The sequence below is a fragment of the Psittacula echo genome (genome assembly GCF_963264785.1).
Source record: "Psittacula echo genome assembly, chromosome: 24".
NCBI classification, from domain to species: Eukaryota; Metazoa; Chordata; class Aves; order Psittaciformes; family Psittacidae; genus Psittacula; species Psittacula echo.
Window position 1 is genome coordinate 1,735,289 of NC_137759.1, and position 23,680 is coordinate 1,758,968.

Sequence of the window (23,680 nt, forward strand, 5' to 3'; positions counted from 1 at the left end):
GGCGGTGCCGGTGCCTGCTCCCGGCCTCACCGCACAAGACGAGGCCTTGCGGGGCCGTGCCGGCTGCAACCGGCCGTTGCCATGGTTTTTGGTGGCGGGTCACGTGACCCCCGCTCGGTGCCGCCATCTGAACCGGGTCGGGCTGGAGCAGGGCCGGAGCTCGGCTCTGGCGGAGGCTCCGGGGTGGTCCCATTGGAGCTCCCGGGTCCCCCCAACCTCCCTGCGGAGCGCGGCCGGGAGCGCTCGATGGAGCCCTTCACCCTGGCCTCGGGGCCGTGCTGACCCCGTAGCGCTTCACGGCTCCCTTCCTGCCCTTGGGCTGGTTGAGCCCCTGTGTCAGGACTGGCTCAGAGTGCGCTCCTCGGCTGCTCCAGCGGTGTCTGTGTGAGCCGCGGCCGCTGCCCCTGCTCTGCAGGAGGGGATCTAGGCTCCAAGCCTGCCGAGGAGCAGCCGGCGCCCGCCTGACCCCGGTTGTGTCGCTCCTTCACGCAGTTGCCATCGGGAAAAGGGCTCAGCAGCCCCGAGCTCAGCCCGTCCGTGCTCAGCGCTGCCGGGAGCAGCTCCCCGGGCCAGGGAGAGCTCGGCCCAGCCCTGCCGAGAGCGACCTGAGCCGGTTCAGGTACAGGGAAAAGCTGGGAATGCTTCACGTGTGCCACGGCTCCTGTTGGGAGCGGCGGGGAGCTGCGGTGCCTGGAGTTCCCTGCCGCGCTGCGCCCTCTAGAGGACACTCCTCTGCCTTGCTCTTCATTCACTGACGTGGAAATGGCATTTGAGAAGCTGGGGTTTGCAGTGTCTGAGCTGCTTTTGGAGCGTCCGGAACCTGATACCTGCTGCCTTCCCCGCGGGTGCACGTCTCCTAAAGGTGCCGGGGGGACGCAGCTCCGCAGTGCCATCGGTTGGTGGGAATAGCCTCTTTGGAGCTACAGAAGATCCTAATGATTCCTTTCTGTTAATCATTGCATTCCTGCTAAATGTGGCGGTCAGTTAAGTGTAGAACTGCTGGTTAGTCTGAGAAGTAATTGCCTGGTATTTAACTGACAAAGCTCATGTGCCACATGAGGGTATCCTTGAGGGTAGAACAAACCACACTGAAATACTTGCTTCATCTTGCTTGAGACAAATCCTTCCTGCAGTTTCCTTCATACAGCGATGCACAGAAGGTTCTCACTTGCGACTTGATTGCTCCTGCTTCTGGCTTTGGGTTTAAAGCAGAACAAAATAATGGCTCGTGTTGTGTCCTCAAATGCTCGCTGTCGGCCTTCTCTCAAGCGCTGCCATTACGTGGGTGCTGCAGAAGACTTTGCTGCCCTGTTCCTGTTCAACTTCTCAGCCTCCCATGCTGAAAGGCTTGATCTGAAATTCTTTGGCTTCACAGCTTGAAAGCCCAAATCCTGTTACCAGAGGTGATCTGACAGGTACTGGCTTGTGCAGTGGAGGAGAGGCACTGGCGTCTGCTGTCACATCCTGTCACCTCTGTCCCTTTTGGTTCATGGAGCTTAAGAGTTTCTTCTTGTAGGATAACCATAAGCAGTGAAGCCAAGAGGTGATTTATTGTCAGGAGCTCAGGTGGAAGGTGCAGCCAGCACTCAAGACACTGAGTGTTAAAGGCAGAAAAAGAGTCAAAATCATTATAAGCCTGGATGTGGTTCAGTGGGTTTCAGTGGTGTTGAGACTGCTCCAGGGGAAAAGAATTGATTTGGTGTAGGAAGAAGATAATGCCATAAAGTACCTAAACTTAGGTAAGTGAGGGAGTGTGAATGGTTTGTGTTGAGTTTCCTTCAGATTCAGTAACCGGGATGGGAAAGAGTCACAACTTCCAGACATCAGCATTAGGAAATGCAGCATAAAGTAGTAGTTTGCCTCGTTTTATTAACCCATTCTCTGTTTTTTGCTCTTGATTTGCAGTGAACTAAAGAGAGAGAAGCGAGTCCCCTCCCCAGACGTGATAGTGTTATCTGACAATGAACCTTCCAGCCCTAGGATGAATGGGTTAACCAAAATAGCATTAAAAGAGACCAACACAGAGGCGCTCATGGTGAGTTCTTGTCTTGACTCACTCTTAGTGTGCCAGCTGAAAAAAACCAACCACACCACTGGCTCCTGCAGAGGTGCCTGTGCTTGCAGGTCAGGTGGATCCATCCTTTCCTGAAGATGGATTTGCAAGTGGGGAATCTTGGAGCTGTTAAAGGCTGATGCCCTTCTTTTTCTGAATGGGCTTTTTGGTGGACACAGTGTCCCTTACTCAACAGAACCCAACACAGAGTTGTTGTCCAAGGTTTTATTTGAACTGCATTTCCTTGTTTTGCGTTTTTGGCTTGTTTTGTGAAAACAACTCCAAAACCTTCTTTCTTTTCCCCTTTGAGTTCTTGCTCCATGCTCAGTTTGTGTCCATGCAGCGTATGGCAGTGATATTGAGCCACATGTGCCAATTACAGGGCTGTAAATTCTTGTTGTAACTTGTATGGTATCTGTGTGCCCCTCTTCCCTCTCCCTGCTTTCCCATCCTCTCTTGCCCTGCAGAAAAGCAGCCCAGAGGAGCGGGAGAGGATGATTAAACAGCTAAAAGAAGAGTTACGGTTAGAAGAAGCAAAACTTGTGCTATTGAAAAAGCTGCGGCAAAGTCAAATCCAGAAGGAGACCACTATCCAGAAGGTATTTATCATCCTACAGAAGCTTACAGCTCATCTTTTGAACCGGGGAGGGAAGGAATGAAGTAACTGGGGTAGTTGCTGGAACCTGTGGAACGTAAGAGCCCTTTCAGATAAAGCATATCCTACTTTTCATAAAACCTTGATGAAGTTTGGAGTAGCTTCTCCTGTGAACCATTCCTTTTTGTCTTGCCAAGACCAAGACAAGACAGTTTCTCCTATGAACTGTATTCAAAAGCTGAAGATCTTTTTGTTAAGTCCCAGATGTGTTTATGAATGTGACACTTTAACACTTATTAAACACTCCATCCAGTCCTTAATGCCATTTGGAGATTGTTGAAAGATATGTGGAGGAGATCCTTGCACATAACCAATGTGCTGACAGGTAGAGTGCAAACCCCAGGCTCTGGGAGCCGAGGGCTGCGTTTTGTGCTGCGTGGCAGAAATCCAGGTGTGGATTCCAGGTCTTCCAGGTGAAATGAGTCTGGGGTTAGCCACACTGTTCCATCATCCAGAAACTCCCCCTGGAAGGGACAGTTCAGTCCTCCCACTCTGAGCTCCCTTCTCTTCCTCCTCTCCTTCTCCCCACCCCTCATCTCACACAACTGCATGCTGTTCTCATCAGACACTAACCCAGCAAAGAAGCCTCCCTTTTTGGCAGAGCAGCTGTGTGCAGAGGAGAGTGGAGGAGGTTGGGAGGTGAGGGGGTGTGCGAGCACCCCACGTGCTGCCATCAAGGCACCAGCTCAACTTCAAGTACCTGTAACAATGGCAACTAAACCATTTCATTTCACAGCGAGGGATGCTGACTTGCTGCGCTTTGCGATGGGGGCGATGTGTAGCTGTAAGTGCACTGCTCAGTGTGGCTGGATGTTAACAGCAGCTCTCCTGGCTGGGTTGGGTTGGTTTGTTGGTGTCTTTCTCCCAGACTTACGAGCTCTTGAGTAGATGGGATTAAATCTAATGCAAGTATCTGGATCACTCAACTTGCTGCTGAACACTGAGCAATGAGCTCTGGATGTTTGAACTAACAAGGGTGAAATGGCATATCCTAAACTTCTTAAGATCTAAAGTCTTTTTCCTAAACTTTTTTTCTTATTTGCCTGGTATAATCTTATCTATACTTACCTAATAATTTCTTCATTTAAATGTGCATGTTGAGATGCTTGGAGGAGGAAAGGGATGGGGAGGGGGGAACCCACTGTCTCTGAAGATGCTCTTCCTGAGGTACAAGGAGGTAAACTGCTTTTATTCCCTTAGCTTCTGTAATCCTGCTTTACACCCTTACACTCGTCTGCTTTCTTTCTGGTTTTTCCTCTTCCAGCCTGCTGGTTCCTCTGGGAGTGCTGTGGCCACCCCTCCGCCCTTGGTGCGGGGACCGCAGAGTGTTGCTGCTGGCAAGCCATCCCTCCAGGTCAGTGGGGGGGCCAGGCTGCCAGGCATAGGGCATGGAGCAGAGGACGAGGTGCACAGGACAGTCCCATCACGTGAATGGCTTGGAGCCAGCTTTGAACTCCCAAAACCCCACTCTAAGCTTTCGAAGAATGACTGGGGTGGGAGATAAAAGTGGTGTCACAGGGAGGTGATGCTCAGAAGCTTATTTCTCAGTGGCCGATCATCCCGATCCACTCTACATCCAGATGTCCATAAAGAGGATGCCATGGAGTTAGGGCGTAGAAATATTGTGGCAGCCTGTTGCCATACCCTCAGGATGTAATTGTGCCCTCAGTGTGCTTAACTAAGGGCTGAGTGAATGCCAAGATCTTTACTTTTGGCTTGGTGGCTGGAAGGCCCATGGTGGTAGGAGGGATCTTGGTTCAGACGAAATTAAAAGGAATGTTGGAAAGCCTTGGGGAAGAAGATAAGAAAAGGAAGGCAATTGACATCTGTCAGCCTAATCTGCCTCTTGACTCTAGTGTCTTGTTTTGCTCTTGGATTGAAACCATTTCTGGTTATTTACCTTGGGCTAATTCGAAACAACTTCAAAAGTGCGTCAGCACAAAATGCTTTCACTTGGGAAAAGTGAAGATCCCCTGGAACGCGCCACTCGAGGGAAGGGGGACATTCGCTATCCAGTTGGGAAACAGCCACAAAACCTACAGCCATCTGTCAGCTGCAATAATCTCTTCCTTGAGGCAAGTTGCCTTCACTGAAGACAGCACTTTCAGAGGAACTGGAGCACAAGTTACACCTTCAGTGGTCAGACAGTGAACCTGCGGTTGGACAGAGCAGAGAGCTGGGAGCTCAGAATCCAGAACTGAACTGATTCTGTCTAACTCATGGTGTTTGGGCAAATTAACCTCTGTCTGCTTTTGCTTGACTGCAACAACTCTACTAATTCCTGTGTGCAGGAGTTGAGTTAACCTTTGGTCTTCACTCAAAAGGCATAACAAGGGGATAAAACTTCCCACCTGCCTAAATGTGTACTTGTGTGTGCACGTGGTAACTCATGGAAGTGGGAGCTTGAGTGGTTTTAGAAGTCTTCATCCACAGATGATGATGAGGCTGGGGCCTGAGCAAGGGAAGTGGTGAGATGTGTAAAGCCACATGAGTAAGATGGAGAGGTTGGTTGCTCCTGAGCAGTGGGTGCTCCTTGGGCTCTGTGGGCTGCAGGAATGTCAGTGGTGTGTGAAACCTGTCTCTTCTTTTTCCCTTCACACGTACATGCACGTGCCCACACCTCCAACTCCTGTCTGCCCCATGCTTCTCCTTGAAGACAGCAGTTTTGTATTCCCCAGTCTCTTACTCCCTCCACCCCAACATACGCTTCTTTTTGCCTCTTGGACACTGACTGCACTGAAGACAGCCTGGCCATCTCTTGCCCTCCAGTCTCTCCATGGGCTCAAGAGAGATGCTGCATCCATCCCATCAGCCAGAGAGGAGAGCTGCACTGTGTCCCCCCACTGTCCCACTCGGGTTATGGTGTCCCTCTTGGTGTGTCTCAGTATAACAGTCCTTGAGCTATTGAACTCCAGCGGTGGGAGGGCAGGGGAACATGTTGTCCGGGATTGCTCTTCACCCTTTGGATTCTGTGCAGGATGGGGGAGAGCAAGCCCTGGGTGTGTAGCCGAACTGCCACCGCGTCCATAAGATTTCAGACCCTGCCTTATCAGCACAGCAAGCAGCAGAAGAGAGCATGAGTAGGAACACCCCAGAACAAAACAGTAAGAGTAAACTATCCTTTCTTTTGCAGACCTCTTCTACACGGATACCAGGCACTGTTATTCCTCCTCCCTTGGTCCGTGGAGGGCAGCAGACTTCTTCCAAGTTAGGAACTCAGCAGAACACGCAGATAGTGATGCCACCTCTTGTCAGAGGAGCACAGGTAAGCGCTTCCCTTGTGGTGGATCCACTTGGCTTTTCCTTAATCCATCTGCACTAAACCAGTCACCTTTTTGCTCGTCTGAGGGAACCTGTGAACTTCCTGCTGGGATTTCTTAAGATGAGTTAGATGTGTTGCCACTGGAAGTTCTTGCATCATTCCAAGCTTATTTATTATGCTGTCTCATACGCTTCCAGTGGAGCATGAGAAGGTGCTATGGTGATGGAGGAAGCTGCCTCACCTGCACTGCTGCTTCCCTTGGCTGTGGGTTAATTTACAGGCTACCAGCTTCACCTGCTTTTAGGAGAGCAGCAGCAGAGGAAATGAAGCCCAGTCTCTCCTTCTTCCATTTTCCCCCCTCACGATTGTTTCTATCATCTCAATTTCACCTTTTCAAATGCAAAAACTCCCTCATTGTGTCTATCTTGTGATTGAATAAGAGCTGCTGAAATGAGATAGTCGACTTCGGGGCTGAAAGTGCTGCTTTGCAGAGTCTTTATCACCTCTGACAGCAAACAGTGGTGGCACTGAAGCAATGCTCGATTTGATATGCTCTTCTGAAATGACGACTTCTTGAGATATCAGGGAACAAACATTTCCTTGTTAAATGAGGATTTCTTTGCAGTGCGAGGTCTCTTTGGTGTGTTGCACAGCCAGCAGTGAGAAGGAAGGTAGAGATCTGGTGTATTTCATTTTCTTTCTGGTCTGATTATGGAGAAGAACACGTTCTGAGGAGTAGCTTTCCTAATGCCTTTCAAATGAAACAGCTTTAGCAATGATGGACTTTGAAAGAAGTTTGACTTGGAAACTTAGATTACTGGTTTGGCTGGTTTGACTCTAACGTGATGGCCTCACAAATGAGCATCTTTTCATGTTCCATTCTGCTTGTTTCATTTTGACAGCAGGAAAGGGAAAACTCTTCACATTTTGCCACAGATGTCATCACCACATTCTCTTGCCATTCCCTCCTTTGCCACTGCCTCATCTCATCCCATTCAACTCCCACCACTGATTTCCCGCTCTCTAACCCCCCCCATCACTCCTGGCACGGTTGCATCAGCCCATTTCTGTCTCTCCCCAGCAAATCCACAACATCCGACAGCACTCCAGCACGGGGCCACCTCCGCTGCTGCTGGCGCCGCGCGCCTCGGTCCCCAGCGTCCAGATTCAGGGGCAGAGAATCATCCAGCAAGGGCTGATCCGCGTGGCCAACGTCCCCAACACCAGCCTGCTGGTCAACATCCCGCAGGTGAGTGCCATGGGCTCTTCTGTGCCCAGCCTGACATCCCAGAGGAAGAGCTAAATGCTTTCCATTACTCGTTGTCTGGTTGGTGTGGTTTGCTGTCATTAAACTGAGGTGGCTGGTTCCTACTACAGCTCTCCTGCTCCTTGTCCTTCCCATGTCCTTCCACTTGCTCTGTACACATGCTGTACGCAGGAATGAAGAACACCATTACAGAGTCTTGGGGAGAAATATCTGTTTCATTGAACTGAATTTGGTGCCTCATTTCATATTTGATGGTTCAATATGAAGCTGTCCATGAGGCTATCTTTTTTTTCCTTCCTTAAGAAGGGCAAATGTGTGTTCTGGTGAACAGAGTTCCTGTCTGAAACCCTGAGAGACACTGAAGCAGCAACTTAACATCTACTACTAATGCTGCCATACAGGTGCTGTAAATGAGCTGCCGGAGGGGAGACTGAGACGAGCTCTTAGGCAGAAGCTCTTCCCTGTGAGGGTGCTGAGGCGCTGGCACAGGGTGCCCAGAGGAGCTGTGGCTGCCCCATCCCTGGCAGTGCTCAAGGCCAGGTTGGACACAGGGGCTTGGAGCAACCTGCTCCAGTGGAAGGGGTCCCTGCCCGTGGCAGGGGTTGGAGCTGTGTGTCCTGACCTGTGCCGTGTCCCTAACCTGTGCCATGCCTCCTCCCAGGCTTCACCAACTTCAATCAAAGGTACATCCGTGACATCCGCTCAGGCCAATGCTACTCCAAGCAGTGCCGCTTCCATGGGGAATGCTGGTGAGTCCCCGGCCAGCCGGCAGGCCGCTGCCAAGCTCGCCTTGCGGAAGCAGCTGGAGAAGACGCTCTTGGAGATCCCTCCTCCCAAACCTCCTGCACCCGAGATGAACTTCCTGCCCAGTGCAGCCAATAACGAATTCATTTACTTAGTGGGCTTGGAAGAAGTAGTGCAGAATCTGCTGGAAACTCAAGGTGAGATGGCGTTCCAAATGCTTCTTGGAGGCATGGAGGGAATGTTTCCATTGCAGCAGCACGGTCAAATCCGGGATCCACCTTCTTGAATAATTTGAAATTCTAAAATAGCCTAAAGAAATTCTAGACCCTGAGTGTAAAGATTGCTCTCAAATGCATCCAGTTCTCCCCAGAGCTGTTCGCTTCCAACCAGCCCCTTGCTTGTCCACCACCACTAAACTCTTGAATCAGTGTCTAAAGAAGTATCTGCTGGACTCCTACACACACACTCACACATACAAAGAGTTTCAAGGTTTAAATGCAAAAGGAGAGTGAAGGGTGGATGGTTTGCCTTCCTTTAGCTGGAATATTGTTGAGGTTTCTCAAGTATTGTTGATTCATAGAAGCCCCAGATGGAGCTGAGCTAAGCTGGTTGTGTTCTCCAGGTAAAGTTTCGGTGGCTGTATCATCTCGTGAGCCCTACATGTGTGCTCAGTGTAAGACTGACTTCACCTGCCGCTGGAGGGAGGAGAAGAACGGCATCATTATGTGTGAAACCTGCATGACATCCAACCAGAAAAAGGCCTTGAAAGCTGAGCACACGAACCGACTGAAAGCTGCCTTCGTAAAAGCACTGCAGCAGGAGCAGGAGATCGAGCAGAGGATACTGCAGCAGACCTCAGCTCCTGTACAGACCAAGTCAGACCCTATAGTGCAGCACCACTCACTCAAGCAGGTGAGGATGCATCTGCCAGGAGCCAAATCTTGGTGATGATGGGGCAAGAGTCCTGTGGCTCCATGCACGTTGGTGTACAGGCATGAAACGGAAGCATGACCTAGCTTTCTTTAAGCTCTGCCATGTGTGTGTTTGAGCGTAAGCTTAACCAGGTCCTGATTTAACCAGGCAGGTTAAAGTGGGATTTGTTCATGCAGGGACCTGATACTTCGGTTACATTCTCTGTACCTGAAGAACAGAAGAGAATGCTCTTTTTCTGCAGAGTTGTTGGAATTATCCAGGGTGTTTAACTCACATCCTGCAAAGTCTGTTCCAGATTTTTTCTTAGGATGTGCCAGATGGAAAGACTTAAGAGTCAATTGACCTAAGATAGAGGTGGGGGGAAAAGGCTTGAGCCAAGAGCACACAGTGTTGCTTGTGAAGTTTTAAGGTGATGGTGGCAACCCTCTGTGACACAGCCTGGGTCTCACACACTTGGTAAAGCCACCTTTTGGTTGGAGGAAGTGCTTAAGTGCTGATCTGACTTGAAATAATCAAGGTACTGGTTATTTAGGACAAGGAAGTGACGTTGCCTGTGTACAGAGGTGCTCACACGGCACAGTTTTTGCTGCTTTGCAGTTGATTCTAATTCCTCATCCTTACAGGTGCTTTCTGAAGCAGAAAGCTGATCCTTACCTTCCTGCAGAGAAGTCTTGGAAGTTTCCAGCCCCAAAGCTATAGTAGGCTTGGTAGCAGAAATAATAATTCAGGCTTGGCAGAAGCAGCCAAGGGAGGAGAGAAGAGGGGCTGTGAAGGTTCACCCGGGTGATTGTACTTGAGAGCCAGCAACCTGCAATGCCTGTCTTACTCTTTGATCTCTTGCCAGACTTCTAGCCAGATGTCTCGAGGTCCTGGAGCTCCCCGGGGAGTGTTGCATGCATTTAGCCAGTCACCCAAGTTGCAGAATGCATCGTCTGCAGCAGCACTTGGGAGTAGGCCAGGTAAGCATGCTGAGAGACCTGTCAGCAAGGGCAGCGCTGCCGCCTGGAAGAAGACTCCTATCAATACAGGTAGATTATTTCTCTAAAGCTTCTTCTCTTTGTACTTACTAGCTGCACTCTGTCCAACAATCATAGTTCTTTGGGTAAGGTTGGTTTCTCTTTGCCACTTCCTGCATGAAAGCCTGATAGTGCTGAGGCTTTGCTCTTAGTCGTGGTGTTGACACTTGCTTTTGGAGCTCATCAAGAGGGGCAGTAAGGTGATGCGACCAAATAAAAATGCACATTTATAAAGAGACTAAATAGATGTAACATCACTGTGCATCACTGAGGCCACCTGAGCAGCCAGTGTCATGCTGCAGGAGTCTGTCATTCATTTCTGGGAGTTTAATTCAGTTGGGTTTGACTGGTGGGAAGGCAACGTACAGCATCCAGATGGTTTTGCTCTAGGTGAGGCTGCAGCAGACGCTGCCAGCGTGCCTCAGGGTTTGCAATGACTAAAGCTGTTGCTTTGAACAAATGGAAATTGTAAATTCTAATCTGATCTTTTTCTGTATATATAAAAGAATCTGACTTGAGAGCTCGAGTCATTTGTTTTCTTCAGTGATAAATAGGATCTCCAGGAAGGAAACCATGCACTAACAGGCTCTTGTGATCTACTCCCTTGCCCAGTATCGAAAGGATTTCTTTGGATTTCTTTTATTCCTGATCGCTTCATTTAGCATTTAAAATGTAGTTTGATTGCAGAGAGCTCGGATCTTCATTTCTGGTACAAAACCTTGCTCCTGTGTTAGAAGCTTTTATCTTCAGAAAGTGTCTGACTTTTGCGGCCAGTAGTGCCCTGTGCTTAGATGATGATTTCAGAGGGATGAGCAGCATGGTTTTGCCACTGTTTCTCTCATGTTTGTATCGTGCTGTGACGCTTGTTCTCTCTCCTCTTTTGTGTCTCGTCAGGTGGGGCTTTACCTTTCGTTAACCCTAGTTTAGCTGTGCACAAGTCCTCCTCAGCAGTAGACCGCCAGCGTGAATATCTCCTGGATATGATTCCCCCACGGTCCATCCCACAGTCCGCCACGTGGAAATAATGCAGAGGAATGCCCAAGAGGAAGACTTTCCTGTTTCTGCCATCCTTTTTGTACCACATTACAGTGGAATCTGCTTTAATCCCAGCTGGATATGCCCCAGGCTTTATAGGATGCAAGAAGACCACTCCTCATCCCATCGAGTGCTGCTGTCCCTGCAATGAGAAGACAACACCATGTGGGTGGGAAAGACTTGAGCTCATTTGGTTCTCAGATTCTTAGCATTGACTGATGATGAAGGCTGTCAGGGAAGGGGAAGAATTCTCTCTTTCAGTTTTTTTGGCTCTCTGTCTTTAGTTTGGATTCCTTTGTCACCAGCACAAAAGGAGGACTCGACAACTCTCTGCCTTCGGTTTCTTTATTCATAACCACCCAGTCACCAGGAACATGGTGTTCGAGGATCTCAGCTCAAGGAGAGAGGAATCTCAACCCCGTCTTGCAGATGCATTTAGTTCATGTTTGCTTTTCTTCCCTGCTCCTCTCCAGCCAGGAAGGCGGTCGACAGATTATAATGTTTCCAGATCTTCTGATGATGAGCTAATGATAAATAAGCGCAAACTCCAATTCCAGTCGAGTATGGTTTTGGGTTGGTTTTTTCTTTTCCTAAGGGACTGGCTGCCACCAGAACTTGTCAGGTCGGTGGGAAGCAGTGCAGGAGTCTCTCACTTTTGTTGGATTCTGTTTGGAATAGACTTTTTGAACTGTTGGTAGTCTAAAAATCTAATTTCCTCAATAGACAAACACCTTTTGTTCAGTCTTTCTAATTCAGCAAAGAGCAGTTGGGCCTTTCAGATGCTCCCAGAGACTTCAGAGCGGGACTGTTTGGGATTATTTTCTTTCTGGAAGGTTATTTTTTGTTGCTGTTGTTTATTGTTTTGAGCAATTTTACTCAAAAAAAAAAAGGGGGGGGGGGAGAAAAAAAATCATAAAAATAAAGAATAGGAATTCCAGAAGCTGCAATCAGCCAGGGCGAGCGGGGGGAGCCGAGGGCCGGGAGCTGCTCCTTCTTCTGCCCATTCCCATGGAGAAGCCGTTCCCAGCCCGTGCCAGGATATTGGTGGCAGGACCTCGATCCCTCTCAAGCTGTGTTCTTCCAGGCGTTCCACGCATGCTCCGCTGTCCATCCCTTCAGTACTTCACTTTGGCTAGAGCTCTAGGTAACCTTAAGGACAGGTTTCTACATGGTTTTCATACCTTTCTGGGGATTCCACAGGTTAAACCCAAATCCTTCAGGTCCAGTTTTGTTCAATTTCTTTTTCTTCTTTCTCATCATCTTCCCTCCTTCTTCCCTGTGCTTCTCCCAAATCCCAGTTGAATTCAAGTGGCAGAAATACATGCCTTACTACTTATGTTGCATATCAGTGCTAGAAGTAGTGCTGATAAGAATTATTTGCAAAATTATATATATATATCTATATATCTATATATAAAAAGAAAAGGGGGGAGGGGTTACTATTCAGTCTGTGCTGAATCTATTTTCTTAGCAGTTGCTGTTAGATCTCACTTGAAACCAAGAACTGTTTAGGGATGTCTCCCTTCAGATCTAACCATTGCATAGTGAAAGAGCAAACCCGTTCATTTTCACCCCTCTTCTGTTGTGTGAATATCAGTATTTAGATTCTTTGGAAACTGTTCAGTAGAGTAGAAGACCTAGTTTTGCAAAATGGTATTTGTTGCTGTATAAAAAAAGGAAAAAAAAAAGCCCTGGAATTTCAATTTGACTTTGTTTTTTGTTTGCTCGACACAGGTATAGGAAGAGCTAAATGGGGATGAGAGGATTTGGTTTGAGGTTTTGATTTTCCTTTTCATTCCAAGATGTTTTGGATCGGGAGATGTGGAGAGAAGAGATTTGAGTGCATTTGATTTTTTGCACCTTTGAAATAGTACGAAAACGTTTCAGTTCCTCACCTGGGAGGAGGGGGCTGGGGCTGATTCTTTCCTTTGCTCTCTTCTGACAAGCTGCTGCGTTATCTCAGTGCTGCTGCCGTGGTACAGCACTTGGGAGAGTGCACTTGCTTAAAAAGAACAAGCTGAACTTCTCAAACTAAAACCCAAAAGCCGCTGGGGGAAGCCTGGACATCTTCACTTTTGCATTCTGCTGTTGGAGTAGCTTCAGCGGGGAAAAAGGGGACGGGAACGATGGGCGGAAGGAAGTATTGAGCTTGTCTGTTCTAAAAGCTGTGTCAGAACCTTTCTGGATCCCACCAGTTCAGTCCAGCACCTTATACATTTTAATTTGAATATCCATTTAAGAGGGGAGTATCCACTAATATACATTGAAGAGGGGGAGATAGAAACCAAGCCTTAAAGTAATGGAGAAAACTTCCTATTTTAAGATTTGGAACTGAAACTGGAGCTGCATGTACTGACTTCAAAACCTTGTGCTCCGAGGGAGCAATCTGGTTTGGTTTCATGTAGAATAAACCCCCGCAAATACTATTTGATGTATTGGGGTAGAATTCTTTTGAAGGCTTTATAAGCAAACATAGATATTGGGCTGTTGGGATTCCAACTGTTTTGACATGGGTTTTAACCCGTGGTGCAGGTAACGTGAAAGGATCTGTTTATTGCATCTCTGTTTCTGCCAAGTTCCAGATAAAGGCACCAGGAAAAGACTGAAGTGGTAACAATGTGTTAAATGCCAGAATTGTTTCTTCCTTGTAGTGGAAGCTGTGGGTTCAGTTGATGGTGTTGGACTGGGCTCCTCGAGGTACCACTTCAGGTTTAGATGTTGTCCAGACACCTCTGAGTCTCCAAATCTCTTCCTCCCCACCTGAAAAAAACAAAACCCAGCTGCAGAACCCAACCAATAGATAGAAAAGCTCGATCAGAATACTCACATAATGGTATTATGCCCTAAAGGTTCCATTGTTTGGGAATTGTGAAGGGGGGGTGGTGTTAGACATGCTTTGAAGACCGGATCTTTGCTTTATTTCTCCTGCTGTCCCGTTTGGGATTCCTGCCTCCATAAGGGCTCTCACTGGCTCTGCTGCAGAGCATCCCAAAGCCACCTCACCAGCCCTCTCCTGGAAGAGACAAAGACCATTTCACTTCCAGCTCCCTCCAAACACAAGCCTGAAGGAGCCGCTCTGCAGCCCTGGCCCGTTCAGCTGGAAGAGCCGGTGTGTCCTGTGTTCCCAGCCCTCCACTGCTTTGCTGCAAACTGCTGCATGAGCTGGTTTGACATTGCTCGGATGCTGCTTGCTTCCCCCCTCTCCTGGGGAGAGGGTTAGAGCAGCGTTGGTTCTTTGCAAGCCATATAACCTTTCTTGGGAGACCTTGCGACGACAAGATTTTATAATACAGTAATAATGAAAATGACTTATTGTACTTAGATTTTAGCAACTTGTGAAATAAAACCCCGGATTTTCATTTGAAACCCGTGTTGCAACTTTGGGAGCTGTGTGGTTTTTCTTTTTCATTTGCTAATCTAGTTCCTATCAATTTGCTTGCTGAGGGGTGGCACAGTGACAGCCCTGTGCTCAGAACCAAGTGGCCTGCTTGAGCCTTTGCTGCTCAGCAGTTGACTTGGGCATTGCCAGGTTGCACACAGGGTGCCCTGGCTCCTTTTTGTCTTCCAGGGATTCCTGTTCATCACATTCCAGCTGTAACAGAGAAGAAGACTCTTGGTTATCCTTAAATGCAAGATAATTTAGTGTCAGGTTGTTTTTCTACAGCTCTTTTTGTCATCCTTTTAGGGAACCTCTGCATTCCCAGACCTGGTTTTCTAAGGGAAAAACCCAACGTACCCAAGCCCTGTTGAGATGGAAAACGGGGACTTTGGGCTGCATGATAATAAATGGACACAGCAGAGGCCCTGCCTCTTCTTTGAGGCTGCTGGATTTGAACTGTCTTGGTTCTTGATGCTGGTGGATCACCCTCTTGGTGAGGGATTGGTGCTCTCTTCTCCTCTGGCTGAGAGGCCACGCTCTTCCCTCTGCCCAAAACCAGGTTGCTGGGAAGAACGGGAAAGGAAGGAGAAGACGTGTGGGATTTCATGGGCTGAAATGAGAAGCCAGAAGTGGGTTAAACATCCTCAGAGGTGCCATATGGATGCAGATAGGGGCGTTTTCCGGGTGGAAACAAGACACGAGTTTCAGCAACTGCAGCCCCTCTTCCTCCTGGAATACTTCAAATCATTCCAAAGTTCATTCAAATGCTCCAGCATGATTCACGAGCGGGTGCATCTCTGCCCTCAGCCCGGCCTCATCCTGCGGGAATGCCGTGATGGAAGAGGCTGGTTCAAAGAAGCCATGGTTAATCCCGTGTCCCTCTTGCCCTGCCCCGGTTCCTTCCTCCATCCCTCGGGAAGTGGGACCCCGAGTGTCCCCTCCAGGGCTGCCCTTTCCCCCCGCCCCGCAGCCTCAGCCGCACCATCTGCATTGGTATTAACTCCCCGCAGCAGCCGAGGGATTACGGGCACCGATTAGAGCTTAGACACGAGTGACCTTGATCTGAAGTGACCGAGGGCTTCACGGGGGGTGCAGGCTCGCTGCCGGCTGCCCGCTCGCTGCCGCACACTGGATGCTGGGTGCGTGCCCGGAGCTGCGCGCTCCTTGCGCGCTTCCCCCGCGCTCCCCGTGCGTGCTCACCGGTGGGTGCCCGCTCTTCAGCGCTCACTTAGAAGCGTGTGCGTGCCCGTGGCTGCGCTGGTGGTGCCCGCTTGCTGCTGCGCGCTTGCACACGCCCGTTTTGCTGCGAGGTGGCTGCGGAGTGCACGTATTTAGCACACACCAAGCAGCGCATACTGCGCTCCCCGTGACGCTTACTACTGCGGTGGGCCCCACCAACCCCCGCCTCTTGGCGTTGCCCCTTTAAGGCGGGGCCGGTGTGTGTTGGGGGGGTATGTGTGTGTCTCCGCAGGCCGCTTCCCGCAGCGCGCCGGAAGTGACGCTGCGCGGCCGCCGTGATGGCGGCGCCGAAGGTGAAGCAGGACATGGCGCCGCCGGGCGGGTACGGGCCCATCGACTACAAGCGGCACCTCCCGCGCCGCGGCCTCTCAGGTGGGCGGCGGGGGCGGGCGGCGCCGGGGGGGGCCCGTTCCCGGTGCCCCCCGGTGCCCTTCACCGCTCCCCCCGCAGGTTACAGCCTCTTCGCGATCGGCGTCGGCAGCCTCCTGCTGGGCTATTACACCATCGTCAAGTGGAACCGGGAGCGCAGGTGCCGCCCCCCCCCGCGCCTTCTCCCGTCCCTTCCCCCCCCGGGCTGTGCCCGGGGCCCCGCTGAGCTCTGACACCCCCCCCCCCGGTGCTGTCCCGGCGCAGGCGGCTGCTCATCGAGGACCTGGAGGCGCGGATCGCGCTGATGCCGCTGCTGCAGGCGGAGTCTGACCGCAGGTACCGGGTTGGGGGGACACGGGGGGCTCCGGGGCCGCTGCAGCACCGCTCCCCGCGCTCAGCCTCGCCCTGTCCTGCAGAACGCTCCGCATCCTGCGGCAGAACCTGGACGAGGAGGCCAAAATCATGAAGGATGTTCCTGGCTGGAAGGTTTGTGGCTCCGGTGCTGCGGGGGGAGGGGATCGGGGTGATCCTGGCACAGCGGCTCCTCACACCGGAGCAGGATCCAGCCTTCCCGCTGGAGCCGGGTCCGTGACGGAGCTCCTGGAAAGCTCGGAGCAGAACGTGTGTCCCCTGGAGCCGGGGTCACGCTGTGCGGTGCCGGTGGCCGCAGCGCTCCCTCCCTATCCAGGTCGGCGAGTCCCTGTTCCACACGGATCGCTGGGTGCCCCCGACGCTGGACGAGCTCTACTACCTGCGCCCCACCAGCGAGGTGGAGAACGAGAAGTTCGGGCTCCAGTACTACGTGTGAGGCACGGCCGTGTCTCCCCCCCAGTGCTGTCACCCCCCCCCCGGTGCCACCGGCTCCTGTTATTAAAACCACGTGGCTGAGTCGAACCCGATGTCATTCATGTTCCTGTCCAGCTCCGTGTCCTTCCCAACAGGACACTTGGCTGCTCTCAGGGTGCTTGAGGCTCTTCCCTGCTCCCACATGGCGGGGGATAGGATCCTGGAGCTCTGGATCGGGATGGAAGTGTGGGATGAGCCACATGTATTCTGGGTGCCAAAAGGGGCCGGTATCTGCTGTGCCCTCCATGGGGACTTGTCCCTCAGTGTCACTACCAGGGTCTGGTGGTGGGGGCTCGGAGTCCGGGAGAGGTTCGGAGGGGGCAGCCCCACAGTCACTGATGCTGCAGATGCAGCTTCCACTGGGGTGAGAATTGGGGTGAAAACCCCCAATTTTGGGTCTTTGGAGCTTTCCCGTTGCTCTGGGAGGGGAGGGGCGGGGGGGGGGTCAGAGCCGAGGTTACCGCCTCCCACCCACCCCCCGGCGGCGGCTCCGCCCGCGGGCGGGGGCCGGGGCGATGCTCGGTGCTCCGGGGAGCGGGGCCGCGCGGGGCGGGGGCAGCCGGAGCCACCTCCCCCGGGCGGCACCGCCGAGCGCGGGGGGGGGTGCCCGGTGGTCGAGCCGCTGCCGCCGCCGCTCCCGCTCCCGCAGGGCTCCGCTGCTGCCCGGTCCCGCTGCCCGCGATGAGCTCCGCGCCCCGCCCCGCCCGGGAGCCTCCTCGGTACCTGAGGTGAGCCCGGGCCCCCCGGAGCCTCCCCAAGCCCGACCGTGCCGCGCGTTGGGAGCACCGGGAGTCCCGGGGATGGGGGGGCACTGGGGTCACGTCGCGCCTGTGCCCATCACCGTGGGCCCGCACCGGTGCACAGCCGGGACACCCCTTGGCTGCCGCTCCCGGAGCCGGTCCCTGCTGCCCGCAGGGACGTGGCCGGTGCCGGGTCCCGCGGGACGTGGTGGGGACCGCGGGCGCCTTCTGGAGGCTCCCGAGGCCCCGGTGGCGGGGCGGGACTCCCCCGGGGTCGGCTCCTCCGTGCCGGGGTGCGGAGGCTCCGACCCACGCGTGTTTCCCAGGACACCCGGTCCCTCGGGAAAGCCCCATCCCGGTTTCCCGCACCCCCGGGGGCGGACGGGGGGGGCTGGTACCCAAATAGACTCGTTGCCAGAGCAACCGCATCCCGGGTCTCCATGGCTGCGGCGGGGATGTCTCGGCAGCATTGGGAGCGGAGCTGGGGGATCCCGGTCCCGGGCAGGGCTGGTGCCTCCAGTGTCCCTCTGCTTGTACCTGAACGGGGGCCGGGATGTGGAGCCGGGATGCAGAGGGAGGACACGGAGCTGGGATGCAGAACTGGGATGAGGAGCTGGGATGTGGAGCTGGGATGCAACAAGGGACACAGAGCTGAGCTGTGGAGCTGGGGTGCAGAACTGGGCTGCAGAGGGGAGACAGAGCCAGGGTGTGGAGCCGGGATGCAGGAGGGGACACAGGGGGTACCCTCGATTCCCTCATCCGGCTGCTCCTCCGCCTCCTGCTCCCTTCTGTCCCTTAGCATGGCACAGCCGTCCCCCCCAAGAGGCACCAGAAACTGGGTTGAACTGAGCTGACCTGGGCTCTGCTGGATCCCCGCGGGCTCAGAGGGGCGCCCACCCCTGCGCAGGGGCAGGGGCAGCATTTCCCCCCCAGCACATCCCCAGCCCCGGGGAGCAGTGAATGGGCACCCGCAGCGCTGCGGGGAAGAGCCAGGACCCGGAGCCCTGTGACACGTACCCCCCGGGGCCGGTGCCAGACAACGGGAGCCAGCCCGGGCCCGGGCCCAGGGTCTCCTGCCAGCAGCGATTACGGGCAATGTTCTCCCTCCTGGAACAGGGAATTCTGTCAGGACCAGAACGTGCCTGTTGTTGGGTACAACACAGCTGCGCGGGGCTGCGCCAGGCCTGGCCCCGGCTGCATTTGGCCTCTTTTCCCCCTCTGTTTGCCCTCCGGACTCTACTGTAGGGGTTGGGCTGGGGCTCACTAGAGGGCACCAAAGGACTGGGGACAGGATGGGATGGGGAAGGATAAGATGGGACAGTGTAGGATGGGCTAGACAGGATGGGAAAGGAGAGGATGAGGTGGGAAAGGGTGGGATGGATGCTATAGGGTAGGATGGGAAAGGAGAGGATGGGGTGGGAAAGGACAGGATGGGATGGATGCTGTAGGGTAGGATGGGAAAGGATTGGATGGGATAGGGTGCGATGGGATAGTGTAGGATGAATAGGATGAAATAGCATGGGATGGGACAGGGTAGAATGGGAAATGATAGGATGGAATGGGAAAAGATGAGATGGATGGGATGGGATAGGGTAGGATGGGAAAGGATACAATGGAATGGGAAAGGATAGGATAGGATAGGATAGGATAGGATAGGATAGGATAGGATAGAATTGGCGGGATGAGGGAGAATGGGATGGATGGGATGGAAGAAGGTAGGATGAGATGGGGAAGGGTGGGATTAGATAGGATATTATGGGAAAGGATAGGATGGATGGGAAAGAATAGCAATGGGATAGATTGAATGATATAGAGTAGGATAGGATGGATGGGATGGGAAAAGATTGGATGGGATGGGGCAGGATGAGGGGTCTGCCAGGACGATGGTCATTGGGCTCTGTCAGTAGGGCCAGGGGATGGGCTCAGTTGGGTCTATGGGATCAGTGGAGTGCCCAAGCCGCAGCAGGATGGGCCTTGTCCAGGCCAGGGGATGGTGGGCTGGGATCAGCCAGGACAGCTGGGAATAGCGCCTGGAGCAACCAGGGGCCAGCGGATCTCAGGGGCCACCCTGCAGCTGGGACCCGGCACACGCTGTCCCCGCCGCAGGTGAGCCAACACATGGGAGTGATTACGGCCCGATGTGGAGGCTCCGGGCGCTGCCAGCGCCGGGCTCGGCCGCAGGAACAACCGCAGCATTGTTCTGCCTCCTGGAACAGCCCCATTGCCACGAGCTGGGGCCGCTGCCAGGGCTGGTGCCTCGCATGGAACACAGCCCCCAGCCCCCCCTGCACCCACCGGCCCCCAGTGTTCCCGAGCATCCCCTGCCCCACACCATGGAGACTCAGTGGGGTCCCGGCACTGGTGGGGGGGGGACATCCATGTCCCTGTGCTCACTGCTGTCTGCTCCCCCCGCAGCAAGGCTGAGGCTGAGGCCATCGAGAAGGAGCTGCTGGAGGATTATCGGTTTGGGCGGCAGCAGCTCATCGAGATCTGGGGACACGCCTGTGCCATGGCTGTGACCAAGGTGAGGCGGTCACCGGGGCTAGGGACACCCCACAAGGGCTGGGGTCACCCCAATGGGGACGGGGCTTCGCTGCCCCTTGTCCTATCCCCCTGCGTTGCCTTTCCCAGTTCTGGCTGTGGTTTCCCCTTGCCTCAGACCAGGGCACAGGGGCCAGGGGCCAGCCAGGGCTTGTTGCCAGCAGAAGCAATGCTCTGGCCTCTCCCTGGGTGGGTTTATCTGCGTTCCTCGCCCACCCTTCATGATCTCCCTTGGGCTGTGGGTTACACCGTGTCCATTGGAAGGAGGGTGCTGGGGGGATCCCTGGGGCTCCCCATGCCCCGACAATGCTCTCCTGTTGATGGGAGCGCTGCGTGCTTGTGCTGGATGGGAGGAGGAGGTGGAGGAGACAGCATCAAGGGCAGCTTTGTGCCTCAGGGGCCAGCGAGCTCCGCGCCCGCCTGCCTCAGCTTTTCCGTGTGTCTGGAGCTGCTGCACCCTCCCCTTCGCTGAGGACAGAGGAGCTGCCTGAGGGGGAATATTTGGGTTGTTGGAGCCTCTCTGGATCTTGGGGCTGCCTCAGGGCTGGTCCTGGTCCCACAGCATGGGGCTGCTCACCCCTGACCCCCAGCTCCACTGCCAGCCCCAGCTGAGCATGCTCCTCATGGGCCCGAGCATCCTCCTCTTCCTTGTTAGCATCCCCAAAGTCCAGCTCAGGCATCCCCAGTGCCGTCCCCTCCCGGCACGTCCCCAGAGCCGTGGGCAGCGCCAGGGGCTGGGAGCAGGAGCCAGGCTCCAGGAGCAGGAAAAAAGCTGTCAGGGATAAACAGAGTCTCTCTGTGCAGGCTGCTGGGATGTGGAGCTGCGGCCACCTCCCTGTGGGCTGGCAGGGAGCCCTGACCCACCATGAGCATCATCCTCATCCCACCATGGACATCATCCTCATGCCACCATAGGTACCATCTGCATCCCACCGTGGACATCATCCTCATGCCACCATAGGTACCATCTGCATCCCACCATGGACATCATCCTCATGCCACCATAGGTACCATCTACATCTCACCATGGGCATCATCCTCATTCCTGCCCTTCTTTCCCTCCTTCATTGTCCTGCCCTGGGTGCCATCCCCATCCCAACTTGAGCATCATCTCCATCCCACCATGGGTACCAGCTGCATCCCACCATGGGCACCAGCTGCATCCCACCATGAGCATCATCCTCATCCCACCATGGACATCATCCTCATGCCACCATAGGTACCATCTGCATCCCACCATGGACATCATCCTCATGCCACCATAGGTACCATCTGCATCCCACCATGGACATCATCCTCATGCCACCATAGGTACCATCTGCATCTCACCATGGGCATCATCCTCATTCCTGCCCTTCTTTCCCTCCTTCATTGTCCTGCCCTGGGTGCCATCCCCATCCCAACTTGAGCATCATCTCCATCCCACCATGGGTACCAGCTGCATCCCACCATGGGCACCAGCTGCATCCCACCATGGGCATCATCCTCATTCCACTCTGAGCTCTGTGCTGCCCTGGCTGCCATCCCCATCCCACCTCGGGCATCAGCCCCCCCACACCCTGCTGCCCTCCAGCAGCACATCCCTCTGCCACGTTCCCAGCACCAGCTGCCCTACCAGGGGGGCTCCGTGCCACATCCCTTTATCCCCACAGGCCTTCCCGCTGCCATCACTGCCGCGAAAGCAGCCCACGGTGCTGGTGGTGTGTGGACCGGCGCAGAACGGGGCCATTGGGCTGGTGTGTGCCCGGCACCTCCGGATCTTTGTAAGTATCTTCCTCCCCTGCTCCTCTTCATCCTCGAGCGATGCCGGTCTCCATCTCATCCCTGCTCTCCACCACCCAGGACTATGAACCCACCATCTTCTACCCCAAACGCTCTCTGGACCCCCTCTACCAGGACTTCACGACGCAGTGTGAGAAGATGGACATCCCCTTCCTCTCCTACCTCCCTACCGAGGTGAGCCCCCGTCGCCTGACGTGCTTCACTTGATTAGTCCTTCTTTATTCCTTCTCCCCCTTTCCCACCCCTGGCAATGCCGGGAGTCCGGGAATGCCATGAAATCCAGCGGCGGCTGCCGCGGCCCCGCCAGCCACCAGCTCTGTTGTTGTTGGAAGCACCTGGCTCGGGCGGGAGCAGGAATGTGACCCGAAAGCATTGCCCTGGCTGGGGCCACGCGTCTCGGCGTGCCGGGCTCTGCCCCCCCACATCATCCTCCCCCTTTGCCTTGGTTAGGAGGGAGGGGAATGTTTTAGCAGCTGCTGCTGGGTGAGTTTATTTAGGCAGGAAAACGGGATCCCCGCGTGGGGGTGTCTGGAGCAGGGGGGGACACCAGGAACCTGCTGCCCACCCTGTGTGTGTGTCCCCTTAAGGTGCAGCTCATCAATGATGCCTACAACGCGGTGGTGGACGCGGTGCTGGGAGCCGAGGCGGAGGCAGCGGAGGGGAGGGAGCCTTGTGCTGCCATCCTGAGCACCCTGAAGCTCATTCGCATCCCAATCGTCAGCCTGGACGTGCCCTCAGGTCCGACACCACTCTCAGCATCCCTTGGGCAGGATGCGACCCCCCTACCCCCGTGCTTGTCACTCTGCCCAGCGCAGCATCACCATGGACTCATTGCCCAGGTGGCTGAGGAGCTCCTGTGGTGCCATCGCGGGGTGGGGACAGCCCCAGGGACCCCCCATTTCCCACCCCTCCCAGGCTGGAAGCATTCCCACCGGGAGCCAGGGCTGGCGCCTGCTCCCCCTGAACGCGTTCAGGGCATCCACGATCAATAACAAACTCCCTGAACTGAGACATGATGTAATTTGAAAACACCCGGGTGTCTGGTGGCCAGGCCTGGAATTGCCATCACCCCCCCCCGCGGCCCCCCCCCGCTGCGGGAGCAAACAGGAGCCCTTGGCACAGCCGCCGGTGAATCCCCACCAAGAAAAACCCCAGGCGGTGCCAGGATGCGGCCGGAGCGGTGCAGGGTGGTGATGCTGGTGCTGATGCGGAGGGGACCCCACGTCCCTGTGCCTTCCCCATCACCACCACCGGGCTCATCCCGAAGCCTCTCTCTCCGTGTCCCTTCTTCCTTCCGCAGGGTGGGACGTGGAGGCCGGGAGCAGCGGCGGGATCAGTCCCGACGTGCTGGTGTCGCTGTCGGCGCCCAAGCAGTGCGCCCGCCGCTTCCTGGGCCGCCAGCACTTCGTGGCCGGGCGCTTCCTCCCTTACGATGTGCAGAAGAAGTTCGAGCTCAACCCCCCCGAGTACCCCGGCACCGAGTGCGTGGTGGCCCTGCGAGCCCCCCGCCAATAAAGTGCTTGGTGGCTCTGCCGTGGGGTCAGTGTCTGCCTGGGGACCCCCTGGGGCACTAGGACTTGGTTCCGTGCCCCATCCAGCTCCGTGCACAGCTTGGACCCCCCCATGCCGTGTCCCTGGGACCTGTCACCAAGCTGCTTCTGGGGACAGACCTGGTGTGACCCCCTCTATCACCCGTCCCATGGGGGCGTTGGCAGCAGTTGGGGACTGCTGCAGCCCCCCATAGCCTGAAACCTCCAATGTGCGAGGGAAGGGGCATGGGAGCAGCCCCCTCGCTATGGGGCTTTAATTAACAGGGGGT

At 54.5% G+C, this 23,680-nt stretch overlaps 3 protein-coding genes across 6 annotated transcripts in view; all 3 read left to right on the forward strand.

Moving 5' to 3' along the window:
- Positions 1-14,700, forward strand: part of GATAD2A (GATA zinc finger domain containing 2A) — a 54,431-nt gene extending 39,731 nt beyond the window's left edge. For 2 of the 4 annotated variants that reach the window (XM_080633938.1, XM_080633939.1), the window contains exons 4-11: positions 1,906-2,035; positions 2,521-2,652; positions 5,842-5,973; positions 7,052-7,219; positions 7,899-8,178; positions 8,604-8,893; positions 9,759-9,942; positions 10,825-14,662. In XM_080633938.1, the coding sequence (XP_080490064.1) occupies positions 1,906-2,035; positions 2,521-2,652; positions 5,842-5,973; positions 7,052-7,219; positions 7,899-8,178; positions 8,604-8,893; positions 9,759-9,942; positions 10,825-10,955 (1,447 nt within the window). In that variant the 3' untranslated portion in view covers positions 10,956-14,662. Of the gene's footprint in view, positions 1-1,905; positions 2,036-2,520; positions 2,653-3,972; positions 4,063-5,841; positions 5,974-7,051; positions 7,220-7,898; positions 8,179-8,603; positions 8,894-9,758; positions 9,943-10,824 lie in introns of all 4 variants that reach the window. The other 2 variants (XM_080633941.1, XM_080633940.1) reach the window with 2 other exon arrangements.
- A 1,130-nt stretch (positions 14,701-15,830) lies between these two features.
- Positions 15,831-16,846, forward strand: NDUFA13 (NADH:ubiquinone oxidoreductase subunit A13). Its single transcript, XM_080633835.1, has 5 exons — positions 15,831-15,955; positions 16,034-16,112; positions 16,217-16,288; positions 16,369-16,438; positions 16,641-16,846. Exons 1-5 carry the CDS (start codon positions 15,862-15,864, stop codon positions 16,758-16,760), a joined length of 435 nt encoding a protein of 144 aa, XP_080489961.1. The 5' UTR covers positions 15,831-15,861; the 3' UTR covers positions 16,761-16,846.
- Positions 16,847-17,479: 633 nt separating this feature from the next.
- Positions 17,480-23,376, forward strand: YJEFN3 (YjeF N-terminal domain containing 3; the record flags this gene model as incomplete). Its single annotated transcript, XM_080633899.1, has 6 exons — positions 17,480-17,526; positions 19,954-20,062; positions 21,732-21,842; positions 21,922-22,035; positions 22,449-22,599; positions 23,162-23,376. The coding sequence occupies 6 exons, from the start codon at positions 17,480-17,482 to the stop codon at positions 23,374-23,376; spliced, it is 747 nt and encodes a 248-aa protein (XP_080490025.1).
- Positions 23,377-23,680: the final 304 nt, after the last annotated feature.